General features: G+C 43.2%; 1 protein-coding gene across 1 annotated transcript in view; it reads right to left on the bottom strand.

Moving 5' to 3' along the window:
- LOC311033566 (complement C3-like) overlaps positions 1–20,015 on the bottom strand; it is a gene marked incomplete at both ends in the record, with an annotated part of 64,377 nt that overhangs the window by 16,150 nt on the left and 28,212 nt on the right. The window contains 14 exons of the mRNA XM_084041137.1: positions 1,271–1,954; positions 5,291–5,430; positions 6,053–6,141; positions 6,606–6,741; positions 10,303–10,509; positions 11,279–11,347; positions 12,721–12,850; positions 13,657–13,797; positions 15,017–15,208; positions 15,605–15,705; positions 15,835–15,934; positions 16,941–17,056; positions 17,243–17,363; positions 18,732–18,834. Coding sequence (XP_083897263.1) covers positions 1,271–1,954; positions 5,291–5,430; positions 6,053–6,141; positions 6,606–6,741; positions 10,303–10,509; positions 11,279–11,347; positions 12,721–12,850; positions 13,657–13,797; positions 15,017–15,208; positions 15,605–15,705; positions 15,835–15,934; positions 16,941–17,056; positions 17,243–17,363; positions 18,732–18,834 — 2,329 coding nt within the window. The remainder of the gene's footprint in view (positions 1–1,270; positions 1,955–5,290; positions 5,431–6,052; positions 6,142–6,605; positions 6,742–10,302; positions 10,510–11,278; positions 11,348–12,720; positions 12,851–13,656; positions 13,798–15,016; positions 15,209–15,604; positions 15,706–15,834; positions 15,935–16,940; positions 17,057–17,242; positions 17,364–18,731; positions 18,835–20,015) is intronic.

The raw sequence follows: 20,015 nt of genomic DNA, 5'->3' as shown, positions 1-20,015 counted from the left end.
GAATATTCAAGGCTCAAGCCTTGAATATGTGTGTCTTTGTATGAGGTATTGAAAGCAGGCGGCAAGCATCCAGTTCTGGAATGTTTTTGTGAGGGTACCTACCCTGGGGGACACAGGGAGAACATGCAAACGCCACACTTGATTTTATTACCTTTAACTTTATTTATATACGCGTCATTCTACGAAAACGTGCCATTTTCCATTTTCAGTGTTTGATTTTTAACACATTCCATACCAGAGGTTAATCTCATAATGTACTCACCAGTGCCAACGTTTTATTGTTGTTTTAGTTTTTTTTCACGTCGCCATAGACCTTGTTAAAATCCTTAAGATCGATCATTAAAGTGTTTGTAAACACATCCACGATGTGTCTGCGTCGAGCAGTGAAATCCATTTGATAAACACGGTCGCCATCTTGTAGTTAGAACGGTTTATGTTAAACAGTGATCAGCGAGGAGAAAAACTACAAAGAGAAAATGGCGTTTCAGTTTCGTCATTAGAACGGAGGCCGACGGGATCGGCAAAACCGGATCCCGGATAATTCCGTTTCCGGTGGTGCTACGAAAATTGAAAAAAAGTGCAATTTGAACTTTTTTTTGAAAAAAATTAACAAAACAACACTTCGTGTAGGTCTACGCGACTGGCACGTGGCGGCTTTAAATAGGTTCGCGTAGCTCTACGCGATTGGCAGTCAATGTGTTAAATTGAAAATGTTTTAAAAACATTTAGAACAAATATCATACAATATGAAAGATTAATTCCCCCTGTTACATTCAGTATGTTTGTCAAGTGAAAATATTGACAAGTTTTGCTTTTTTCTCTCACCAAGATCAACCTGCATTTTTGCAATTGATACCCCTACAGCACCTTATTTGTATGTATTCATTTCATTTATTAAGTTATATTAGAATACAAGTTATAAAAGTAACAGGGATGGCTCCTCAGTAACAGGGCTGACAACAGGATAGTAACAGGGTTGATAGTAACAGGGTTGACTTAACATAGGATGGTAACAGGAGTGACACAGTAACAGGGTTGACATAACGTTCGGTTACGTTGTAACCTTTGTTCTCTGAGTGAAGAGACTATCTCTCCACCCAACATATGTCATATGTATGGGGAATGACCCCACCTCACATAAAACGTGGATATTTCTTTAAGACACACCAGTCCTACTGGCACGCCCAGCCCAGCCTGTTGATATACGCTGCTGCGACCACGCTGTCTGCCCTTAGCTCCAGCGTATTGATGTGCTGGAGAGCCCACTGACTGCTCCAACGGCCCCCGACCCCTGCTGTAGCTTGGACTGGGACAGCAGCAGGTGGCGCCTCACCAACCAGAGAGCCGCCGTCGCCTTGCCTGCCGCTGCCGCCTGCTCTTTAAACAGCTTGAGGAGTATGCACGCCAGTTGCTGTATCTCCTCGATCAGGTCAGGGCTATTCTGGTCACGTAAGCGCCACGTAAGTAGGCGCTGGTACAGCGAGAAAATAGCCCCTGTGTTAGTTAGCCGCGTCTGGATAGCCATGGCTGCATGCATTTTGGCCAGTAAGTTATCCATCATCCTACAGTTCCTACTGAGGGTACCCGCAACGCCCAGAATAGACTTGGAGGGCAATATCAGGGCGGCCACAGCCCTGTCCACAGGGGGCAGCCGATCGCAACCGATGTTCCCCCCATCCTTGGTGGCGGAAAGTAGCTTGCTGTCTTTGGATTGGCGGAACGACCGGGAGGGTTCCTCCCACTGTCGCCGCATTTGATTCTCGAAGTCTCCGAGAATAGGAATTGAGAAGGGGGGTGTTGGAGCCTCCCCGACATCATCAAAGAGCGAGGGGGCAGAGACCTCTGCTGGGGCAACGATCCCCAGAGCCCTCGATGCCCTTTCTACTGGGGCCTGAATGATGGGGGCCGCAAGAGTGCGCTCAGCGCCCTCTTCCTCCTCTGGATCAGCCTGCGGCTGAGCGGAGGGAACTCGACATCGACATCCTCCTCCTCGTCGTCTTCATCATCCTCGTCGGCCCAGTCTACACCAGGCCGGGCGAGCAAGGGGGTGGAGCCATAGCCCGAACTTGGCTGGCCAACCTCTGCCAACCTTGGACGTTTAGTCTGTAGGGCTGGAGTGGGCCCGGCTGACCTTTGTCCTAACAGCCAGCACCTAGCCTCCCTAGCCCTAGCTGGTAAAATGAAGCAATTCATGCAGGAGGCGGGGTCGTCCCGAGCTGCTATGCCGTGCCCAAGGCCCAGGCAGGATGCAAGGATGCACACTGCTCATGGCCGTCCTCTGAGGGCATACACACCCCACATGCAGCACAAGAGAAACCCCCCGCTGTTGCCATCTCCAGCCTCTTTATTTGTTTATTTATTAACTAATGTGTATATATATATATATATATATATATTCTCTATTTTCACTGTTTGGCATTACCTAATCAAGGCAATAGCCGGTACTCTAAGACCCTGACACGCTCCAAACACTTCCTGCTTCTCTTGTTGTGGAACGTGCGCCACAACGCAGAGTCGCACCTAGGTGTACACACCATATATGGTGCGCCCCGCTCCCCTTGCAGTACGGATGCTTTTCGCTGGTATCACCGGACCGGTTCACCAGCGAACTACGCCACAGCCGCGTAAACCGACCCCGTCGGTGATACGCTGTATAGCGTGCAATGACTGTCCAGGGGACACCTGGCCGACCAGCGCGTTCTGTCTAGCGTCACTGCGAACAGATCCACAGACAGAACTCCGCCACGAGCGTGTGAACAGACACGATCGGTGATACGCCGTATAGCGGGCTATAATGGCCACCCAGGGTATATTTCGACAGACCACCAGCGCGTCAAGTGTTTCCACCGACGGGGCTCCGCCACGAACGCGTGAACCGGCCTGGCCGGTAATACGCCGTATAGCGGGTATAGTGGCTGCCCCGCTTGTTTGTTTTAACACACCACCAGCGTGCCCCGCCAAGTGTTTCCACCGATGGGGCTCCGCCACAAACGCGTGAACCGACCTAGCCGGTAATACGCCTTATAGCGGGCTCTAATGGTTGCTTTATGTGTGTGTTTAGTCAGACCACCAGCGCGCCGCGCCTGGTGTTTCCACCGACGGGACTCCGCTACAAGCGCGTGAACCGACCTAGCCGGTGATACGCCGTATAGCGGCCTATAGTGACTGCACACTTACTTGTTTTGTTTGTTTGGACTAAACACGAGCCGTCACAGCAACCCCAAGAGGAGCGCCTCGACACCAGCTCTCTGACTGCCTGCAGTGGATTTCAGCGGCTGCCAGCCCGTGAGTAGTTTGTAAATAAAATAATATATTTTCCTAAAACTAAATTGTTCTATATAACTCTATATTTTGCTCAACACTTCTGCCTAGAAGCTACCACGTTCTTGAACTGCCTTGGTGGAGATCACTGGGCGTGCCAGTAGGACTGGTGTCTCTTAAAGAAATATACACGTTTTATGCGAGGTGGGGTCATTCCCCATACATATGAAATATGTTGGGTGGAGAGATAGTCTCGATACGATAGAGAACATAAGATAGTAACAGGGGTGACAGTAACAGGGTTGAGGAAACGTTTAGCCATTGCTAGCTATATGGTGCTTATGACACCACATGGTCATGCATTCACCGGATACCAATACCATGTTTGTGTAAATTAAAAATATTAAACAAATAACTTTTAACTACTTTTAAACAGGGTAACAGGGTTGATGCTGTGAGCTTGTCCCCCTTTGTCAAACATTAAAAAACTCAAACATAAAAAGAAGAGCACAATTAGCTGACTTTTTGCCAGCAACTTCATGAAAGAGTGATGATGTCACTTCCTGGAAAGGATGCACTTTTGGAACATTTCATTACCTCTGAAGGTGTGTTTTCTTTTAACAGTAACAGGGTTGACTAAAACATGGGGTCACAACTAAACCTTTTTTTCCCCCCACAATTTTAAACAAATAAAAGTGTTTAAAAAGCCCTCTAAAACAATAAAACTAAAACTTTATTGTTCTTATGTTATGAAAACACATCATGGAAACTAAATTATGATTTTTTAAATATTTTTTTATTCAAATGTACAAATCGGCTTTGTGCTGAGGGACACAAATTGGCACGTTTTCGTAGAATAACCCATTTTTAATCTTGCTAACATTATATAGTAGGGTTGTAGTCGAGACCACCTAAAGCGAGTCAAAGTCAAGACCAAGTCCGAGGGGGCCGAGTCCGAGTCAAGACCGAGTCCGGAAGGCCAGAGAGGGGGTCGAGTCCGAGTCGAGACAGAGACCAGATTTTTGTTTAATTATTATTATTTGATAGCTGTCCATAAGCACCAGACAGCTCTCTTATAATGTTAATGTGAATGGGCTCCTCATAATATGGGTTTAATACAATTATTTCATTGCATTGTAGTGACTTGGACTCGAGTGGACTCGGTGGGGGTAGAGTCCTGAGTCCTTTAGTCCGAGATCGAGTCAAGACCGAGTCAAATCACGGGCGAGACCGAGACGAGACCGAGTAAATCAAAATGCGGACTCGAGACCGGTTTCGAGCACTACAACCCTATTATATAGTTACATTATATTATATGGGTTATTGAAATGGCGATGACTTCAGTTCTACATTCCGATAGTATTCATTGAGTAAATGTGTACAGTAACAGGGGTCTCCCTGTCTCTCCAACTATTTAGTAAACAGAAAATACATTTTATCAATAGTTCCAATTTTATTGGAATTAATTCATTTAATTCATTAATTTTATTTTTAATTATATATACCACATTTCATCCAGCAGGTGCAACCCAATGTGCTTCTTCCAAGCACATTGGGTTGCAAGCACAGTAGAGGCATGAAGTATGCCTCTACTGGTTCTTTAAAGTGAGGACCCGTCCTTTCTGCCCCTTCCAGCAAATAGCTGCTTTTCGGGACCGGAAATTCCAAGATGGTGGATTTGAATTAGTAGAAAAATTTGCTTCAAAAAGGGTCTGTAGAAGCCAATGGGTGACATCACGGCTCCCTTTGTCCATATTATTTTACAGGCTTTTAAAGTAGTGATTCTCAACCTGTGGGCTGGGGCCCACTTGTTGGCCGTGGGGATATTGCAAGTGGACCCCCAATAATTGGCAAAACACTAAGAATTTATCGTTAATATAACATTAATATAAAACATTTAAAAAAATGCCCCCGATGAGCAGGTTGGTGCCTTACATGGTTTCCTCTGCCATCGGTGTATGAATGTGTGTGTAAATGGATGAATGTAATGCACATTGTAAAACGGTATATAAATGCACCATTTACTTACTTTAATTACTTCAGGGCTTAAGTTGTGCAGCACTGCCTTGACCTGCAGCTGCTCTCCTTGGACGGCCATGTAGGGCAGCCTGAGGTCCATGAAGAATGGCTTCCGAACCGTTATTTCTAGTGGATCAGCCACGCAGATTCCTTTAGAATATGAAGAAAGCAAGGAAACGGTTACAGTGCTTATTGTCATGATTATTACTGCTGCCGTGCAGCTCTCGTCCGTCCGTCCGTCCGTCCGTCCGTCCGTCTGTCCATAACACCTGAAGGAGATCAACTGACCTCGTTCCCCCCAAAATGTGGTTGAAAAATGCATTCTAAACTATGCCGCCACCATAATGTGGAAGAAAACCCATTAATGATGCCAATTGTTTTACTTCAGTAAAAGTATAAATACTGCAATATAGAAATACTGTTACGAGTATGTAAGTCCGGAATTCAGAATTGACTGAGTAAAAGTACAAAAGTATTGGTATAAAAATGTACACAAGTATTGGTATAAAAATGTACTAAAATGTACCAAAAGCAGAAAGTACTCATTATGTAGAATGTCCAGTTTCACAAGTTTTCAAATGTATAAAAATCCTTTGAAAATAGCAGATCTAGCAGATGCTGAGTCAGTTGGCGATTTTTAGAGCTTGTTAAAAACAAGTATTGTTCTCTTATGAAGCTTTTACCTGACTCACTCGTGCTGGACAATGTTTCACTTTATGAGTGATTTGGTACTATCCAAAAATAATAATATACTGTATAATATATGATATACCATGCGTCTTGGACAGGCTGATGCCGGTGAGCTGCCAGGTGGTTATTGACTCTGGTAGAACGTGGTTTCTCACTGTAGATGTGGTTTCACTGGAAGAGCAGAGAATTAGGTTTACAATTAAGAAAATATTCAGGTTGGAGTTAGGATTATTTAGGAACTTAGAGGTTAGGGTTAGAGGTTGGGTTTAGAGTTATGACTGATGTATACTTAGTTGGAGATGGGAGATAGCTGATCTACAAGGTACATCTTGTGAGCTTGTAGATCGGCTATTTTCAGTTTCTGAGTTATGGTCAGTGGTGGAAAAAAGTGCTAACATTTTTAGAAATACTCAGTTACAAGTAAAAGTCTGGAATTCAGAATGTTACTTGAGTAAAAGTAGCCTACAAAAGTATGGCATCAAAATATACTGTCAAAAGTAAAAGTACTAAAATGTTTGAAAATAGCAGATCTACAAGCTCAAAACACGACGCGAGCGTCGAGAGATGACGCGTGTGCTTGCGTGTGCTTGCGTGTGTGTGTGCGTGTGTGTGTGTGAAGGCTTAATTTATATTACCAGATTGGATCATTGCGGTCGCAGTTGGGCAGCTGGTAAAGGTTCCATAGCCAGCTCTCATGTTGATGTTGATGTGAACGTGTAGAAATCTCAGCGCTGTCGATATAACCTCCATCCTCCTCCTCAGCTTCCTCACCTATGTTGTTATAGGGAAGAACGACAGACAGGCTCAACTTAGTATTATCCATATTTCCAGGTCTGTATACGTTTTAAGAAGCTCTATATTGTGATCATTTCGGTATAGAGTGTTTTTTCAGTAACAGGGGTCTTCCCATCTCTACAGCTTTTCATTAAACAGAAAATGCAGGTCAGGATACCAATGTTATCCAATCAGGAGAGAGGCGGTGATGACACAACAAAATTAGCAGAAACAATTGGAACAGGAACACTGTAAAATGTATGCTGATAAATGGGTACTCTCTCCCTATTGGCTGAAATGAGCAACCCACCACAATGTCTGCATCCTTCGGGAAGACCTGATGGATGAAAACATTGAAGCTGTGTGGGTCGAGATCATTTTTAAACATGCCAAACCTGTGCTAGTCGGTACCATATACAGACCTCCTAACCAGACTGATTTCTATGATAGACTTGATGAATGCTTAGCTAAAGTGGACCATGCGGAGACGATTCTTCTTGGTGATTTTAACACTGACATACTCCGCAAGGAAGCGTCAGTGTATAAGTCATTCATGGCGTGTTGTGATCGGCATTCACTCCACCAGCTGATCACTCAGCCCACAAGGCTGTGTGTTTCCTCTCAAACTACCATAGATCTCATTCTAACAACGGACAAGGAAAAAATCCTAAATAGTGGTGTTTCCACCTGTGGCATATCTGATCACAACATGATCTTCTGCACCAGAAAGAAACGTAAACCTAAGACCGGTTACCACAAAACAGTCACAATCAGAGACCTCAAAAATTATAAGAGTGAGGACTTAGATCACAGACTGGAGGAACAGGATTGGTCCGACGTTCTAAACAGCACACAGGTAGACGAATCCTGGCTTAGTTTCAAAACCAAATTCATTCAAATTTTGGACAGTGTGGCTCCCATGAAAACCATCAGGGTCAAAACCCGCTCGGTACCATGGATGAATTCGGACATCCTTACTGCCATGAAAGTCAGAGACAAAAAGTGTTCTGAGCTTCATAAAAGTAGGATCAAACTAGCCAAATGTTTTAACAAAGGTCTCGAATCCCACGTAGCTAAACTTGAAAAGGAAAAAAACAAGCTAAGAAACAAGGTAAATAGCATGCTCCTGTTAGCAGAAAAAAGCTACCTCGATGACAAGATTGAGGAAAAAAAAAAAAAAACACGAGAGCTTTGGAGGCTACTCAAGAACCTCCTAGGCTGCAGCAAAAAATTGAAAACCAGGCTTTCAAACTTAAGCCTCAAGGTGAATGACACTCTCATTTCATCCAAACACGAAGTGAGTAAAATCCTCAACATATTCTTCACGACCGTAGCCTCAGATTTGGTTGAAAAACTTCATCCACACTCTGGGAGATATGGTGAGGAGTATGTTGTCTCATTTTACGAAAAACAGGGTGTTTGCAAAGATGACTTTAAACTCTCCCCTGTGAAAACAGAAGAGGTGTTTAAAAAATGGAGTGCTCTTCATCAACACAGAGCCACAGGCCTCGACAATATCCCCCCCAAATTTCTAAAAGACTCAGCCGCCTCCATTGCTCCAATCATTACCCACATATTCAACCTCTCCACCACACAGGGACAGGTCCCCAACGACTTCAAAAAAGCAAGGGTGACCCCTCTGTTCAAAAAAGGAAACCAATTAGACCCTGGCAACTACCGCCCTATTTCTATTCTAAGCTCCATCTCGAAAGTCATGGAAAAAATAGTCTATGAACAGGTCGACAAGTATCTTGCCGAGAAAAATCTAATCTACAAATTCCAATCTGGCTTCAGAACAAACCACTCCACTGACACATGCCTTCTCTATTTGAACGACTCTATCAAACAAGAGATTGAAAAGGGCAAATATTGCGGCATGGTCATGCTGGACCTCCAGAAGGCTTTTGACACCGTTAATCACCCGATTATGATCAATAAGCTCAAAGCAATAGGTTTTGATGACACGTCAGTGAACTGGATGAGATCCTACCTGGAAGGGAGGGAGCAAGTGGTGGAAGTAAACGGCACCCAGTCCCCCCCCCTCCCAGTGACTTGTGGTGTTCCCCAAGGAAGTATACTAGGACCCTTACTGTTCCTGATATATGTGAATGACATGTCGTCAGCCTGCGACTGCAACCTGTTCCTGTTCGCAGATGACTCGGCCCTGCTAGTCTCGGACAGGGACAGGCTGCAGGTTGAGAAAACTCTCAGCTCTGAACTCAACAAGATCTGCATCTGGCTCTCCGACAACAAGCTCTCATTACACCTGGGCAAAACGGAATGCATCCTCTTTGGGTCCACTCCTAACCTCAGAAAGGCAGAGAGCTTCACGATCAAAGCGGGTGATGATATCATCAAAAGAAAAAACGAAATTACCTACCTGGGCTCTATCTTGGAGGCTGACCTCTCTGGTGACAAAAATGCTGAAAAAACGATCAAAACTGTCCACAAAAAAACACGCTATTTGCGGAGTATTGATCGTAAAGTCAGTAAGAAGACTCTGAAGACTCTTGCAGTGGCCCTCATACAAGGTCATTACGATTATGCATGTACTTCGTGGTATCACAACACCTCCAAGGCCTTAAAAACAAGGCTCCAAACATCCCAAAACAAACTTGTAAGGCTACTTCTTGGCCTCAACTACAAAACCCATCTAACCCCTGATCATTTTGATAGGATTGGATGGCTTAGGGTTGCGGACAGAGTACAGCAACTTGCTATGGGCCTAGTCTTCAAGATATATCACAACATTGGGATCCCCCTGTATTTGTCAAAATACTTCCAAAATGTTAATGATGTCCACGATCACAATACCAGAGGCAGCTCCACAAACCTTGTCCAACCCTTTTTTGGCTCAACAAAGGGAAGTAACTCGTTCTCATGCTATTCATCAAAAATGTGGAACGCCCTACCAAAAGGAGTAAAGGAGTGTAAAACCCTACTCTCTTTCAAAACAGCCCTAAAGATACACCTTCAGGAGGCTGCAATTGGAAAATGGCCCCTGTCTAAGTCCTAACCTAACCTACCCCCCTACCCCCCCCCCTCTCTCCTTCTCCTTTTGTACATATTTCTCACTCTTCATACCAGTAACCTGTAAACTGATTGTATGACATTCTATAGTAGTTGTGTATATCTGTCTGTCTCTTATATGTCATCATGATTTGTGTGCGTGGGGAACTCATTTGAAACAAGCTCAGTGCTTTTATGAGTCTTCCAGTTTAGTAGACCTTGTATTGTGAATTTGTACTTCCATGTACTGTTGTTCTCATGTCTTACTAAATAAATTACATCAATCAATCAATCAAACCTGAACAAAAAGAAAATCTGTTTATTAACGAGACGGGGAGACCCCTTTGATTGAACAAGCACTCTATATGATTACTATCACAATAATGGGCTTTAAAAAAACAACAACAAAAAAAACGTATTTAACCTACACCACCTCTAAACAATTAGATTGTGCTGGTTTGTGCCTTACTTCTCTTCCTGTGGGTCAGGTAGAGGTGGTCTTTACTTACTTCTCTTCCTGTGGGTCAGGTAGAGGTGGTCTTTACTTACTTCTCTTCCTGCGGGTCAGGTATAGGTGGTCTTTCTTCATGTCAGACTGCTGGCTGACCAGCTCTGTGCAGCACTGCATGAAGGCTTCAACACAGGCCTGGTCTTCTCCCATGTACTGGCTGCCACGCTGGCAGTCATGTGACACTGAGGTGTCTTTCATCCCATCCACACAACACTGACGCTGCATTTCATCACTGTACCGCCTCCCTGGAGGGACAGGGAGACGAGAACAGATGGTGTTGGAGTAAAATGATTATGAAGATGAATGATCTGTATTATCTAGTATAAATAAGCACAAACCAAACTGCCTCTCAAGAATAATGTTGGTGTAACTAAGATATTTCAGTCAGAAACTCATGAAGTGGTTGAAAACATTGTATTTATAAAATGTAAATACAAATGTTGAATTTATGTTAGATCTTGGCATTCAGGCTTTGCTATATATTACTCCCTGCTCAGCACATTAGAAGACAAACATCTAAGAGAGCTATATATACTATTAGTAATAACAAGAAAAGAAGGCTCCTCTGAGCAAAGGTCTCCACCAGGTCGGGTTGCCCAGGCAGGGCCTGCAAATTTTGGAAGGCGATTATAGACAATTGGAATGGTATGTGAGAAGTATGACTGATATATCTTGATCCCATCACTTCAGAGATAATTAATGACTACCGATTTCTAGTATGTTATGATGAAGGATACACAAAATGGTAACTTTGGGGTTGAGGTTCTTCCATGGTCTACTGGGAGTGTGTGTGTGTGTGTGTGTGTGTGCAAGGTTTCACAGCATTCGAACACTGTGTTAATGATTTGTGGCATTTTGTGCAAAACGGGCCCCTCCCACAAACAAATTAATGAGGTGATTGGTCAGCTACTTGACATGTCACATGCATCGCCCACATATTGGTGCACATGCGTGTAAACCTCCCGAAGTACACAGAATGTGTGGTTAATTAATAGTGGGACCTTTCTCTCTTACCTAGCGTTGTCTTGACATCTACCATGGTCAAGGATCGTTTCCTCCTCGTGCTGACTGCACACTTTAATTCTGGAAATACATCAGAGGCTGAAAATTAGGAAGAATGTAATGGAATGAAAGCCTCAGCTTTGTTTTTGCTGTTAAACCATGTAATGGGCAAACCTCCCTCTGTTTTTTATTTATTTCTTAAATGAATAAATACTAAATACTAGGGGTGTAACGATATGTTTTAACAACAATTCGATATGACTTGGTTGTTGATCCGATACATGAACAATACAGGTTAATATAGAACGATAAGATACGTTTCGATTCAGTGATTTAGTCTTAGTATTTAGTAAATACTAAGACTAAATTTTTGTCTTGACAAAATGTTATATTCTTTTCATTCAACAGCACAGTCATAGTAAGTAGACGATTACTTTTGTCAACGTTGCTCAGAGTTCTCTTGCTAATACAATTAGACATTTTTTTTTTTTAAATAATTTTTATCCCACGATTTTGTAACCCTTTTTTTCACCCGGTGCCAATTTGCTAAGTGATCCTGGGCACTACACTCCCCCCACCAGCCTAGGGAGGCCATGCATGAGAGCCAACTGACCTTCTTTTCACCTGACAGGGGGAGTTTCCCTGGTTGGACGTAGCGCGTGGAAGGAACACGTTATTCCAACCAGTTCCCTTCCCCTCCATCAGGCGCCCCGGCTGACCAGGGGGAGGCATTATAGTGACCAGGATTACTACATGTTTTTGTGAGGGTATTAACTACCCTAGGAGACACGGGGAGAACATGCAAACTCCACACAGAGTGGGCCCTTTCGCCAACCCCACCTAGGGTATGGGCGCTGGTGACGCGGAGGAGAAGACACGCCCCCAGCGCCCACAGCGTCCCCGGCGGGAATCGAACCCAGGACCTTCTAGCTGTGAAGCGACAGCACTAGCGACTGCGCCACCGTGCCCCTACAATTAGACATTTTAAATTGTATTATTTATTTAGTTTGGATTCAGAAGGACTTACGGAGTTGACATGTTATGGTTGAGACACAACTGATATCATGTAAAGCAGCTTTCCTGCCTTTTTAAGTCCCAGGAATTGAGACAGGGGACCCGTTTGTTTATTTATTTGTTTCAGTCATGATTCAATTTTTAAAAAACTCTTGAACATACAGAATATTGTCAACAAGATGACTTTTGGCCGAAAAGGTTTGGGTTGAAGCTAAAGCTCATTATGCCCAGCTTATTAATATTTAAATTAATTAGTCACAAAAGTAAAAGGAAACCAAATAGCAAAAAGAGAAAAGAGAACCAAGTGTCAACGATGCTACAAGTTTTACATATCAGAACAAACAAAACTGTATGGAGTCCCTGAGGCAGTACTGGTCTCAAACAACATTACCGTGTCTGTATGGAGTCCCTGGGGCAGTACTGGTCTCAAACAACATTACCGTGTCTGTATGGAGTCCCTGAGGCAGTACTGGTCTCAAACAACAGCCCAGCATCATGGAATACACCCATACTGTCCTTCCCCCCACCTGGTGTACAGCCTGTATCATGCTTATCCACCATGTCCCACACCTGAGAGAGAGAGAGAGAGAGAGAGAGAGAGAGAGAGAGAGAGACACACATGATTATTCTTTGAGACACACATACGGGTATTTCGAGGGTGGCCGAATCCGCCATTACTTTTTCGGGTGAAACAACACAGCTTTCACCATAGGTATTGCACTACGGAACGTGCACGTACAGCTAACGTACACCTCACTGGATTCGGTTGACACTCCTTGTCCTTCATTGTAGTTACTGTAGCTCTTTTCTGATTTGTCTGTACTCTTTTCTGATTGCTCTGCATTCTTTTTTTTCCATTTTTTTTTTTTATCCGACGATTGTGTAACCCTTCCGCCCCATCTAGGTTATGGGCACTGATGACGCGGAGGAGAAAACACGCCCCCAGTGCCCACAGCGTCCCCTGCGGGAATCGAACCGAGGACCTTCTAGCTGTGAGGCGACAGCGCTACCAACTGCGCCAACCGTGCCCCCTGCTCTGCATTCTTTACGTAGTTTTTCAAAAGAAAACCCCGGCAGGGTTTTTCAAAAATAAATGCCATAGACAGTTAAAAAATGTATATATTTCCACTGATTTGCCTGCTACAACAATATCTGAATCTAATACTGTGATAACCTCCCGACGTGGACAGATGTGCGAGGGCCTGGTCATCGCTGCTTGCAGCATTAATATTGTAATTAATATTGTAGCAAAAAATGTATGTCAAACAATATTTTCCCTATAGTAACTAATTACTTGTATAATGCTTTACTTTTTTGAGAGCAGTAACTAGTAACTGATTACACATTTTCAGTAACTTGCCCAACACACAAAATACCTTTTTCTGTGTGTGTCGATGTTTGTTGTTGAGGACGTAGACACCTTTATCCACAGCTACCAGGCCCACCATGGCACCTGGGTCTCCTGTGACCTTCAGACGAAACGCCTTACCAGGCTGGTCGATTGATTCTAGTCTTAACTACAATGAGAGGGAAAGACAGTGGGAGAGGGAGAATACATTATTTTATCATACTTTTCATCCTGATTGGCTGAGATTGACTTCCAAAGTTCGCAGGAGTGGTCTGTTTTGAACAAAATGCCTCAAATCATAAACGCAAACTTTGCACGCACGTTCCGAATTGGCAAAGGAAAAAATGCCACCATACATTTTTCAAATCAGCCGATTCGTGTTTTTACCTACAGTATAACTGGACCTGTATAACTGGACCAATCGCATGAAACTTTGCACGCACACTCCCTAGAAGCCAAGGAAAAACCTCTGCCCTGCATTTTTCACATCTGCCTTTTATAGCGTCACCAGGAGGCAGACTTTTGTAAAACATTTGTTTTAATATTACTCCTACAGATTTTTTTCTAGTTTGACCTGTTCCTATTCTGTGTTGTTGTTTTCCTCACCTCTCCTGCTCTATCCTCTCTCTTCTCACAACTACTACAAAATGATGGAATGTGCATGAAAAAAAAATCACCCACTTTACACCTGTAAACCTGTGATGTGACAAATTAAGCCGTAATTCTGATTCCGCACATGAATGCGTGCATGCATTCATACACGTGTGTGTGTGTGTGTGTGTGTGTGTGTGTGTGTGTGTGTGTGTGTGTGTGTGTGTGTGTGTGTGTGCGTGCGTGGTGTTACTTTACACCAGTGGTGTAAAGTAACCAAGTACATTTACTCAAGTACTGTACTTAAGTACAATTTTGAGGTATTTGTACTTTACTTGAGTATTTCCAATTTCCAATACTTTTACTTCTACTTCACTACATCTTAGAGGCAAATATTGAACTTTTACTCCACAACAGCTATTTGAAAACTTTAGTTAGTTACTTTTCAGATATAAATTATTATATTATAAAACATACAATAACCACTTTAGCCCTATTTCATACATTTTTAAAATAGCCGATCTACAAGCTCACAACACATCACATCGTGACGCGTTGTGAGCTTGTAGATCTGCTATTAGATCTGCTCCTAGATCTGCTATTTTCAAACATTTCAATAATTTTATTTTTGGTACTTTAAGTACATTTTGATACCAATACTTTTTTCCTCAAGTACATTTTGAATTCCGGACTTTTACTTGTAACAGAGTACTTCTACATTGCAGTATTGATACTTTTACTTAAGTAAAAAATGCAAGTACTTTTTCCACCACTGTGTGCGTGCGTGCGTGTCTCACCGAACCCATGCAGGTATCCTTCACATCCACCCAGGTGGAATCAGACACCACTTCACTGGTTCCAGTGTGGTAGTAGGCTACGATGCGGAACGAGGGCAGCATCTCTTTGGTGATGACCAGTGACAGACTGATCATAACTTGTCCTTGTCTTCTGTAACGTCCAGCCTTCACTATCTGGCCTCTGCTCAGGATCTGAAGCAATACATTAATATCTGTGTTAAACATTGACATGAGTAACAGGTGAAGTGGTTCTCAAACATTTTCATGTCAAGAACCCCCAAATGTATTTGCCTGTGGACCCCCATTTGAAAATATTTTGTGCCAGGGACCCCATAGAGAAGGTTTGTGTTTTTTTCTATTTTATTTTCCATGTTTTTTAATCTAGCTCTTGTGCCTCACATCGCGTTGTAAGTTTGTACAATAGATAGGCTACTTTTCAAAACGTTTTAGTATAAAATAAGGTGAAAGTATTTAAATGATTCCTAATGTTTCTGGGATCCCCTCAAGGACCCTGGGGGTCCCTGTACCACAGCAGTAAATAGATCTATACAGGCAGACACTCACATGGTCTCAAACAGCTTCACTCACCAGGTATGTGATGTCCAGGTCTTGAGCCGCATTCGGGCCAAGATTAATGTGGATGCGGTTGTGGATGAGATCTCCTAATCTCGGTTCAAATGAGTCCACACCTGTAATGGCAGCAACAATATGAAAAACGTACAACTATTTTAGATAGAAACGGGATTAAATGCATTTATTCACATTTGAGGTTTTTGGAAACATTCAATTTAATAATGGAATTCCTTTTTTGTGTGTACCTATGTGGAGATAACTGTTGGTTCTGGAAGTATACGGGGTGGCTCTCATACTGGCTGATGCCTGCATGTCAACTGGAATGCTTTCATCCGCGGTGTTTACCTGGAATCAAACACAGAGACAGTATAGACACAGACACTCACATGCAAACATGCATAAAAGAACACGCATACATGCACGCACAGTGAGTTCTAGTAACATACTACAGTACAAATAAATAAAGAAAAAATAAAGAACAAAATAAAGAAATCAGAGACTTACAGTGATATCCAGATGTGAGGCTTCAGCCATTGTGTTGATGGTGACCTTTGCGACGCCGTTATTTGACGTTATCCCTCGCACGCTTCCTGGTTCCACCACAACCGGTACGCCAGCGGCCGGAGTGCCATCAGAGTTCATTACAGTAATCTAATGTGAATGTGACAAACAGCCAGCTATTCAACCTATGCATTACGTTGTGTCAAATTGTCTTTGTAGCCTTAGACAGTTTTTAAGGTTGAGGGAGATGATGTTCCTGACAGAGGACCAAATGAAGGCAGGGTGGTTGAATTTCATAAAGATTATGCCCTTTGGAGATATTGCTCTAACAGCAGTGTACAAAAGCATCAGATGATCCCCGCCTACTCCTGTCTTTCGTTGGACACCATACTGGAAAGTGTTACATCATCCACAACTTTATACTGTATATACAGTAGAGCCCTAGTAACCTTGACACAGAGTAGAATAAAGCACGATACCTTCTGATGTCCAAACCTTTCTTTGTATTTCTTTTTTCCGTAAAGGGAGGTGATAACTGTATTTTGACATCATTCAGAACTGTATTGAATGAAATGGGTAGCAACAGAGGGATCTTTTATCAATACATTTCAAGTCACCAACTATTGACCCCTGGTTGGCTGTATCTCATCTGATTCCGTCCAAGGTTTCTGCTAACCCAGATCGTTGAGGGAAGCCAATGTAACCAGATCTTCCATGAACATCAAAACCACAGTTCTGACCGGACAACATTACAGGTGTTTGATGCCGCACTATAATTGATTGATCATGAACCCACATCTGTCCTAAAAGCAGTGTAGTGTGTTCACAGGTGTCATTGGAGAGACTTTACCACAACATCAAAGGGCGTTCCCGGCTTGAAGTACGTTGGTGTCTTCTTGAGATGGATGGTGTAAGGAGACGTGACAATCTGGATATCTGTCACCTTTGCCTCGACCGTTTCACTGCCTGAGAGAGACGGGAGACACACTCAGAACACGTCACACATTCACAGACAGACAGACAGACAGACAGACAGACAGACAGACCGACAGACCGACAGACCGACAGACAGACAGACCGACAGACAGACAGACAGACAGACAGACAGACAGACAGACAGGCATGCACAAACACGCACAAGGTCACACTTACCACTCCCTGTCAGCACACTGGCAGACACATATATGTGGCTCTTCGCCAGATCATTGATGTCAGGGAAGATGTGTGTGATGTTCCTCCTCTCCAAGGTGGCCTTTCCTTTACCTTGTATGACCTAAAAAAAAACATGCAATTGAGTACAAAATACATGATATTTACAGATCATATGTGAAGCATTAAACATTATGTTTAGACGGCTAGGATGCACCAGTTTGAAGTGTACATTTCCAATGGTTGTGGTGCCCAGTTCCAAACTTATTTTTTTCTGACCATCTCTTTACATATACAGTATATATGTAATGGATATATGATGTATGATGGATGGCCTATATCCATCCTGCTGTGTTCGCAGATCTACATGAGCTTGTAGATCTGCAAAGAAATCTAGCACTGTCCCTACCTTCTTGCAAATGGCTGAATTCAGGAAGGGGCCCGCCCCTTTCTACTCAATCATGCTGGTCACACCAAGGCAGAACTGCCAATCAAAGCGTCGACTGGCCAATCACAGCGCTTCCTCGCTGTGTCTTTGTAACATGGTTGTTTCAGATGTAAACAAAGTGGATCGGACGTCGAGTGAAGCTAAATTTGTCTTTGGGAACTTTTACAAACTATGAAAAACAAAGAGTCAACAGTGGAGTCCATATCATGAAGATGCAGTAGCCTACAGTACATTGACAATCTTCAATGATAAGATGACTGACACGTTATTATAATGTGTGTTTGTGTATAATGGGTAAGAATCTACCATATAAAACGATGCCTTTCATGGTCAATTTCAAGCCCACACAAGTGTAATGAGGCAGGGTAAACAGCCATGCTGAAACATTGTAAGACGTTTGCGTGTCAGTGTAACACGTGTCTTGTGTCGGGCGCAATTAAGACACAGGTCCACTTGGTTACATTTGTACACTCTCAGAGTTACATTAAATGGGGTGTAACAAGTGATGTTTTGTGTCGGTAAAAGCCAAGAAGGCAGACTCTCGGGTGGTCTGAGTTTTTCGAAACTACATAGTTCAACTTTAAGCTTCTGAATTAGTCCTTGGTGTGTTTTGGGCATAACATTAATTAGACCAATGAGAGTGTATTATTCTCCTCTTCCCTTTAAGAGCAAGGTGTAGGCTGCTTGAACTAGTCCTAGTGCTAATTAAATGACAGATTGGACGTGAGCAGCTTTCTGCTGAGGAAATGTGAAATGTGCCGGATAAATAATGTAATATAGCCTAATGATTTCAGGAGATGGGGGAACTGACATTTTGGTTATGCAAAGCATCAAAATTCCACCAGAAATGTCTCCTCGTTGCTGCATTAACAGCTGATGGCTGCTCAGATGGTTCATATGAGCACACGTTGGGTTCAACTAGGCTTTCATAATAACGATGTGCAGAAAACAATTGAGAGAACAGAGAGAAGGAGAAAAAGGAATTACAGACAGCCCAGAGGATTTGGAAATTTGCTAACAGAGAGGATTTGACAATATGCTGACCTGTACTCTCTGAAGAGAGGAGGGAAAACTCTTCTTTTGATCCTGGTGAATGACTCCAAATTCCACGTCGGCAGTCCCCTCCACGGCTTCACCAAACAGATACCTAAAAGCACAGGCGAAGAAAATAAAATAATATTGGCCAAAATAATGAACACATAAACACTGATACATTAAACCGAACCCCATACCGGGAGCCTTCATCTCTGTAAACCTCATCCTGTTCAACCATAACCCAGTCTCTCTGTAAACCTCAACCTTGCTGTTCAACCCATAACCCAGTCTCTCTGTAAACCTCATCCTTTGCTGTTCAACCATTACCCAGTCTCTCTGATTTGCACAACATATAGCAAGGCTTCCCAAACCTTTCAGCACATGACCCAAAATATAAATATGGTGTCGCCCCGGGACCAAAACTGATGAATTAACCACTTAAGCCCTGTTTAAAAAAAAAAAAAAAGTGAAAACATCCGATCTACTACTGTAGCTGTTGCTAGACTACTTTCTTATCGTGACCCATTTTAATTGGATTTCTGAAATTAGCAACACATTTCTGGCATTCTTTTTAAACATGTTTTAACATACTCTTAATAACGTAAGAAAATAATGGTAGATGTTTTCTTATTATTTACTAAATGTACTGAATCTTATTATTTCAAAGATAATATATATATATATATATATATATATATCTAACTATATAAATGCCGAGCAACTTCCGCACCCTCGGTGGTGACACCCCACAGCTCTGTTATCGAATAAACAACGCACCGCCAGACCACATGTCGCCTACTGACTCGCCACGCCGGCCGCGCTGAATTTACGCCTCGCGTAGGGGACATCTCACTGCTCACTACACCGTTTCCACCGCGCAACATAATTACTTCTACTCACCAAATGTCGGACAAAACGGAAGGGGAGCCAGCTTCCTACCGTTTACCGTGCGCACCACCTCATCACCACAACAGCAGCCAGCCGCTGCGGGTTTTTTTCCCTTTTTTTCCAAACTTTTTTTTTGGTCACCATTTTCTCCAGGCACCATTTCTGGTGTAACGTCGGGTGTTTCTTTTCACCAGCCAATCACCTTTCACGTTTCCACGTCCGTTGCCACGTCGCGCTGACGTACGCTAAACAAGCGCTGCCGTGCGCACAATGCAAACGAGCCCAAAGGCGCGCAAAAACAAGCCGACCATTGCTTAGACACAAAGTCAGACCTGGCAACGCAGCCTACGCCAATCATGTGTGAGAGATCTACAAGCTATGGGGCAGAGACGCCACCGTATCTTA

This window comes from Gymnoscopelus microlampas, assembly GCF_963454915.1.
Source record: "Gymnoscopelus microlampas genome assembly, chromosome: 2".
Classification (NCBI taxonomy): Eukaryota; Metazoa; Chordata; class Actinopteri; order Myctophiformes; family Myctophidae; genus Gymnoscopelus; species Gymnoscopelus microlampas.
Note: the sequence above shows the minus strand (reverse complement) of the source record. Positions and strands in the feature narration are given on the sequence as shown.